This window comes from Capricornis sumatraensis, chromosome 9, assembly GCF_032405125.1.
Source record: "Capricornis sumatraensis isolate serow.1 chromosome 9, serow.2, whole genome shotgun sequence".
Classification (NCBI taxonomy): Eukaryota; Metazoa; Chordata; class Mammalia; order Artiodactyla; family Bovidae; genus Capricornis; species Capricornis sumatraensis.
The window spans coordinates 46,616,603-46,624,556 of NC_091077.1; the positions used below are offsets into that span (position 1 = coordinate 46,616,603).

Consider the following 7,954-nt stretch of genomic DNA (forward strand, 5'->3'; position numbering starts at 1 on the left):
TCAAGATCATGGAATCTTTAGAAATATCCAGGCTATTGATGAGTGTCCAATATCATGGGTAATTTTCTCCCACTTCACTTTGATTTCTTAGAGTTATCATAGTTGAATTTCCTGATTTTTTTTTAAGCATTGTGATAATTAAGTTTATATGTCAACTTTTCTGGGCTAAGGGATGCCCAGAAAGCTGGTAAAACGTTATTTCTGGGAGACATCTATGAAGTTGTCTCTGGAAGAGATTAGCATTTGAATCAGTAGACTGAGTAAAGATCTCCCTGAGGACCCGAATAGAACAGAAGGATGAGGAAGGGTGGATTTCCTCTCTGCTTAAGTTGAGATAGCCATCTTCTAGGACATCAGTGCTCCTGGTTGGGGGCTTTCGACTCACACTGGGACTTAGATCACTGGCTTCTCAGGCTTTCAGATTTGGTCTGAATTACACCACTAGCTTTCCTGGTTCTTCAACATGCACCACATCGTGGGACTTCTCAGCCTCCATAACACTGTGAGCCAATTTCTGTAATAAATCTCCTCTTATATGTATACTTATATATCCCACTGGTTTTGTTTCTCTAGAAAACCCTGACTAACATAAGCATATTGTCCACAATTTCCACTAAATTGTTTACTGTATTCATCATAGCTATTTAAAACTTCCTATCTGAAAAGTCAACAGTTTGGGTACCTCTGGGCTAGTTTGTGTTAGAAACCAAAACAATATAATTGAAATCCCAAAAGCCAGTTTTGGCATCCTGCCTTCAGAGTTGTCCCCATCCTGGCCACCGGTCCAGAGGGCAAGCAGGTGAGCTCAGTACTGGAGCCGAGTGTCTGTGCTAAGCCATCCCATGAAGTGACAGCTCCTACAGTTCAGTGTACCTGGTCTTATTCTTGTCCAATGGCTGATGCAGGATATCGGTGGAAGTTGCCCGGAGCACCTTCCAGAAGGCTCCAGCCTCTACCATTTGGCTCTTTGAAGGAGAACTTGGAAACCTTGATTCCCTGCTTGGCCTAGATTGGGGCAACCCCAGGAGTACTTTCTAAGGAAGTCTAGGCTTTGATGAGATGGATGGGGCCTTTCTGGCCAAATGTGAATGGTGATTTTTCAGAAAAGACTCTTGGCCCTGTTGACCTTACTAATTGAAATAGTGACACCCAGATCCTTGCCAGAAAACTCACCCCAAACCCTGACATAGGCTTCCTCCATCTCAGTCAGAAAAAAGACGATTCCTCCGACTTCCTCTTGCCTCTAGGCAGGGCTGCTAGATCAGGTCAGTAAGGACTGTGCCCCATGCACAGCCCCTTTGGGAGGTGGGGAGTCGAGAGGGGAAACTCCACTTACCTTGCTGTGTGCGCTTTGCACCAGGAGTATCAGAGGAATGAGCCCTTTTCCTCATGCAACCAACAGCCCCATATGGCAGCTGAGCCTTGCCTGTAACAATGATTAAGCTTACACTTGGATCAGGCTGGGGCCCAGAAAGCAAAGCTTGTGGTCCATATTGCTTTATCTTAGTTGTATTCCATTTTCATTCCAAGAGGAACAATATAAGAAGCAGTAGAAATGCTAGAACCAGATTGTCTGAGTTCAAATTCCACCTTCATGACTTACTTTCAGTGTGCTCTTAGAACAGTTATTTGACTTCTCTGTGCCTCAGAGCTAATGCTCTGCAAAACAGAGATAATGATATTATTAACCTCATGGGTCATGAGAATTAAACCGTTAATATGTGTAGTGTGTTTGCAGGGGCTTCCCATGTGGCTCTGATGGTAAAGAATCTGCCAGCAATGCAGGAGACTCAGGTTTGATCCCTGGGTCAGCAAGATCCTTTGGAGAAAGGAACGGTCACCACTCAAGTATTCTTGCCTAGAGAGTGTGCATAGAATACACAGTAAGTGCTGTGTAAGTGTTAGCTGGTATGATGGTGTTAATGATGATGATGTCATTGAGACTATTGCCCTGGACATCATGGGCCCCATCCCCCTGCTCATGCTTCTCGACCCCTTATAAGCCTTCTCCGAGGCATTTCTCTTAGGCCTCTGAAGCTGGAGAAGGTTACGGTTATCTTGGACAACAACTTGTCCTTACCTTATGGACACTGAAATTCCTCTTTCCATCTTTGCTTTGGTGCTAAAATGAGCAATTTCAGGCAAACTTAACCATTTGTAGAGGACTTTTGGGGATGGTGTTCATTGTTTCTGACCCAAATCCTTGAAGTCATCCTTAATTTCTCTGTTTCATACCTGAAAACAAATCCTGTTGTTTTCTTCTTAAAAGTTGTCCTGGTTCTGGACTACCCTTAACCCCTTCCACCACCGTAAATCTTTCTTCAGGACTCATATGCAGGTGCTTAGTTGGGTCTCTGCTTCCATCTTGGCCCCTAAACTCTGCTATCTCTATAACAAGTGTGGCCTTAACAGTTATAAGCAAATTCACAACACTCCTCTTCTTTCAACCCTTCAGTTAACTTGAGAAGAAAAAAATCATGGTTTGCACTGCCCCTGCCTGTCTCCAGGTTTCTCAGGTGGCTCAGTGGTAAAGAACCTGCCTGACAATTCAGGAGATGAAGGTGATGCAGGTTTGGCCCCTGAGCTGGGAAGATCCCCTGGAGGAGGAAATGGCAACCCACTCCAGCATTCTTGCCTGAAAATTCCCATGGACAGACAAGCCTGGTGAGCCACAAATCCATGGGGTTGTCGCAAAGACTTGGACATGACTGAGCGTGCACGCCTGCACCTGTTTTGCCCCCGCTCATGCCTTCTGCTCCATGTCAGCCTCCTCGTTCCTCTACTACATGGTAGATAGCCAGAGTTTTCCCCTCTTGGCACGTTCTCTTTGGGAAGCTTTCCTCCGGATACTATCAAGGCTTGTTCCTTCTCTCTGCATCTGAGCCTCTGCTCAAATGTCATCTCATCAAAAGCCTTTACATGGCTGTCTTTTCTAAAAGAACACCCTCCCTTCCACTGTAGCATTCCATATTCCTCTAATTTTATGTTATTTTTCTTCTCACCATTTACCACCATCTGTCATAAGTTGATTTTGTCTTTCTCCCATTAGTGTGTAAGTTTCTTTCTGGTGAGGGCTCTATCCTGGTTAGCCCAGTGCCTAGAATGGTGCTCAACACACAAGGCTTGATAGAATCACTAAAGAAATGACAGGCTAAGTGAATGCTTCATTTTACCATGTCATCCCCATCGTCCCTGACCTGGTTTCTCCAAGACTGGGAAGAAGAGTGTAAAAATACACATTACACCAGGACAGAAGCAAAGAGACAAACCCAGGTAGAATAAATAAGCTTTTCTGAGTGCTAGGTGATTTCTCAGTGGAAGATTCTGTTGAGGAACTGAATCGTGGCTGTCAGTGAGATGTTCTTTGCTCTATAATGATTACAATACTCCAGTAACCTCATGGCACCCCACTCCAGTACTCTTGCCTGGAAAATCCCATGGACGGAGGAGCCTGGTAGGCTGCAGTCCATGGGGTCACCAAGAGTCAGACACGACTGAGCAACTTCCCTTTCACTTTTCACTTTCATACATTGGAGAAGGAAATGGCAGCCCACTCCAGTGTTCTTGCTTGGAGAATCCCAGGGACGGGGGAGCCTGGTGGGCTGCCGTCTATGGGGTCGCACAGAGTTGGACTCGATTGAAGTGACTTAGCAGCTGTCGTAACCTCAGCTGCCTTCACAGTGCCAGTGGATGAACGACGAATTTGCTGAAGGACAAAAAGAGGCCCCTGGGCTGGGGATAAGCTTTTTTAAATCACCTCCCCTCTTTTCTCCTATTTGGGAGCTACAAAGCCATACTTACAGGCTTGCTTCCATGGGAGAAAGAACAGTATAAACTGGCAGGGGTGGAAGCTCCCTCCATCAATCGATGCTGTTAAAGATGTTTTCTTTAGATGGAAGTTGTTCTGGGCCCTGTGCCTTGAGTTGTGTGCCTATTTTGGCAACAACATTGGGAATACAGTTTGGTCTTCTTGGGGGTAGTGGCATTTCACATTTTCAGTGCTGGCTGTAGGCAGTTGTAGGGGACAACGCTCCTACTGCAGCTGTTGGCTCCAGGATGCCTGGGATGTGTGGAGTGTTTGTCTGCTGGTGGTTTTCCCAAGACTCTGGGACAGTGATAATATACATCAGACAGAATGCAGAATCTTCCTCTAGCCCAGACACATGCACCAACACCACGCTGAGCAGAGTCTCTGTAGGGGACCTGCCTTCTTGCAGACCCGGCCTGAGCCCCTCAGAAAGCTGGAGGGAAGCACTTCCACACATCCTATGCATGGGAGAGCAGAAAATCTGACGCAGACCATTTGCGTTTTTTTTTTTTTTTTTGCTATAGGAAAATGCAAAGCTGGTAGAGTGAATTAATTCTGAGACAGACAATAGAGCGGGACTGGGCAGGGTTATTCAGGAGATGCAACTTTTCCCTGGGAGCTTTTAGCAGAAGCCACTCTCTTCCAAGCTCTCACAACTTCCAAAGCTTTTCTTGGAAGACTCTCTGCGTCTGTTCTGAGGGCAGTCAGAGAGAGGAAGCGTTCAACTTTCCAGAGCCTTCCAAAAAGAAGCCTTTTTATCTGAAGTACATAGATGAACTTAGCAATGACTGCCAGGGACCCAGCGTCTGACTCTGTAGGTCTAACTCTGTAGGACCTGCGTGAGGAGGGTGACATTCCCACAAAGGGAAAATGCTATTAGTAGTCTTACTTCTGGACTCTGCTTCTATTCACACCCTAAACAGATAAGATTTCTCTCATGCTATAGAATACTATTTTCTCAAACCCATTTCTACCACCTCTTGGTACATAATTATATTCATGAAAAGGGCAATTCAATGAAAAAAATGGTCTTAATACTAAGTGGGGTAACTTATGAGCTGGGGAAACAGGCAGCAACTGCATTTTAGGGACCATCTTTGTAATCATCCACATTTGGGAGATTTAAAACAAAAGCCGCTATTGGCCAGTGCTGTCAGCTAATTGCTAGACAACGGACGAACACACCGCAGCCAGAAAGATCCCCACTGAGTTTGGATGGCTGATTTCTCTGGCAGCAAATGAAAGCTTTGGCTGTTGCCCCTGGCTAGCCAAGCAAGCCAGGACCGAGTCCACTGCCTGCCCTCCTCTGTGGACACGGTGGGCACAGTGTGTGTGTGTGTGTGTGTGTGTGTGTGTGTGTGTGTGTGTGTGTGTGTGGTGCAGACACTCTCACAATTGTAGGCAGCTGCACACTCATCCAGGGACACCACACCAGCATAATTCATCCCACACCTCCCAGCCAGAGTGATCCCAGCCTCAATGAACAATTTGGAGGCATTGTTTACAAATCAATTTCCCCCTCTAAATAGGCTGTTATAAGAGTGGACCCTTCTGCTTGCCCAGCCTGGGCCCACCTGTCACTGGGACTTCCTAGCCAGTGGTCACACTGTATTGATCTTTTTAATCCCCTTTCTTTGAAACACAGAGCCAGCTGATGTGGAGCTCCTCAAAAGAAAGACTTTCACACCGCCCCTACCTCTACAGGTAGCTGCATATCCGGGGCTAATTCTCCACTAAAAAGTCTTAATTGGCTTATGGGGAGCCTGAAAGATCTCCCTTGTGTTTACAAAGTGAAAGGAAATGATGGATCTCAAATGCCCTAGTCTCACTTTATCCATTTTTTTTTTTGGTGGAAATCAGGTGCATTTTATTTTTAATTGTTTCGAAAAAGGACTGGACTTTTGAAGTTGGGTGGGGATAGTGTTTCACTTTAGTGGTGGAGCAGCCAGGGGAAGGGAAGAAAACCCCCAGAGACACCAACCACAGGCAAGAAACTTGGTGACTTATTATCTTTTTTATTTAGCTTTTATTTACATGAAACATCTGCAGTACAAAAATGTAAACTTTGATAGCTCATAATAATAGAATAAACTCTTTATGCACAAAAATACATTTTCATATGAATGAAGCATCTTGAATAAATTAAAGTACTCTCCAGCCCAGTGCCTGAATAGCTACGCAAGAGTCTCGGGTTCTTCCTAGAGCAAGCCTGCAGTGGTGGGGGTCGGGATCCATAATGCATGAAGCCTACTCCTTGTCTCTCCTTTTTAAGCCTTTTCATTGTATTGTCAGCCGGCTCAAACCGAATTTTCATGCTCGTTTTTCTTCATTAGAGTTCTACAAATTGTAAAATTGACTTTTCACCTCGTCTTCAGGGACTGATGTGTCCCTTTTCTAAATCACACTGAAGTGGTGGCTGGGGTCAGCTCTGAGCCAGCCACAAAGGAGGTTTTGTGGAGTACAGAAAGTGCAAAAGGAAAGGCCGTCTAGGGGCGGGCGGGAGAGGCCCCGGGGCTGAGGGCTGGAGAAACAGACCAAGGGGCAGCCGCTGCGAGGGTGCAGCGACCTAACAAGCGGCTCAGGTATCCCCTATCCATTTAAAGCTCCCGTTTCCTCGGTCTGCCTGGACTGGGCGGCCGGAGGCCGCAGCTGGGCCCCCATCTACTGTCCGTCTCCTGGGGGAGGGGGGAAGGTAACGGTATTCAAAAGGGACCCTAGTGGTAAGGGATGAAACGGGGCGTCGTGTGGAGCAAGTCTTTGGGCAGGCCGGGGAAGGAGAAAAGAGGGTCGCCGGGGCCATAGGTGAAGTCTTCGGATGCGACGGGGCTACTGGGGTCAGAGAGTGGCGAAGCGGCAGCGGCGCAGGGGGAGGCAGCGGCACCGGAGGCCCAGGACTCCGCGTCGCTGGCGGGACTCGGGGGCCCGGGGAGGCAGGGTGCGCACTGTGACGGCAGGAGGCGCTCGCGGGCACCGCCCCCGGGCAGCCCCTGGTCCGCCAGGCGCAGAGTCTCCGCCAGAGCCCAGATGTAGTTGTAGGCGAAGCGCAGCGTCTCAATCTTGGTGAGCTTGGTGTCGTCGGGGAAGGAGGGCAGCACGCTGCGCAGCGCATCCAGCGCCGCGTTCAAGTTGTGCATGCGGTTTCGCTCGCGGTCGTTGGCCTTGACGCGTCGGCTCCTGCGCAGCGAGTGCAGCAGCGCCTCGGAGCGCACCCGTGCGCGGCCCCTGCGCCGCCGCCGCTCCTGCTCATCGTCCGGCGCGCGAGGAGTGTCGGGCGCCCCGGGAATCCCAGGTGCGCCCCTGCGGACCGTCACGGGCGGCCCCGAGGCAGACGCGGGCTGTTGGAGCCTGGCACAGTCCTCCTCGTCGGTGAGGAAGCCGGACAGGTCGCTAGTGCTGCTGCTGCTGCTGCTAGCGCAGTCGAGGTCCGAGAGGCAGGTCTCTAGAGTGGCTGGCATCGTGGCGTTGTGCAGGACCGATGGACAGTTAAGAGGGCGCTTAGAGGGCAGGAGTCCGGGCTAAGGGCAAGGCCGCCGGGACGCACTTACGTTCGGAACGGCCCGGGTCTACTCAGTGCTGGCTGCGGACGCCAAGGGCTGGAAGGGCTCAGGGCGCACCGGAAACTTGGCCTCAACTCCTCGCCTCGCCTGCAGGGGCCACGCTCCTGCCTGTCTCCCGAGTGATCTCGCCGGCGATCAGATCAGCTCGTGTGAGTACAGAGTGTGGCACACGACTGGCCTTAGGACCCCTTAAGTACTCGGCGCAACAATGGGCGCCCCCCCTCCCTAGCCACCTCCACCCCCGAGGCAGCCCCCTTGAATGGAGCTTGGCGGCAGGTCAGCCCCGTGCGGCGCCCGGGTATTTGCATAATTTATGCTCGCGGGGGGCCACCCCGCCCCTCCCCCCTCCCGGAGCGTGCCCGTAATTACCGCGGGCCAATCGGCTGCGCGGTGCGGCCCCGTAGCTGTCTCCGGGCTAAGCCGGCCTGGGCGGCTCCGGGCAGTGAAACGGAGGCGGGGGCGGCGGACGATTAGCAGCCGAGGCACGCTCCTCCAGGGGCTGACCGGGCGCCTCTCTCTGGGGTGGGATGGGGACGTGGGGCGCTGGCCGGAAAGTGTGGGCGGCGCACCTGCGTTCGCTCCCTTTCAG

The 7,954-nt window shown here is 50.3% G+C and overlaps 1 protein-coding gene across 1 annotated transcript; it reads right to left on the minus strand.

The window, feature by feature from the left end:
* Positions 1-6,522: 6,522 nt before the first annotated feature.
* NEUROG1 (neurogenin 1) lies at positions 6,523-7,263 on the minus strand. The gene has a single exon (XM_068979268.1). The coding sequence runs from the start codon at positions 7,261-7,263 to the stop codon at positions 6,523-6,525; it is 741 nt and encodes a 246-aa protein (XP_068835369.1).
* Between the last annotated feature and the right edge of the window lie 691 nt (positions 7,264-7,954).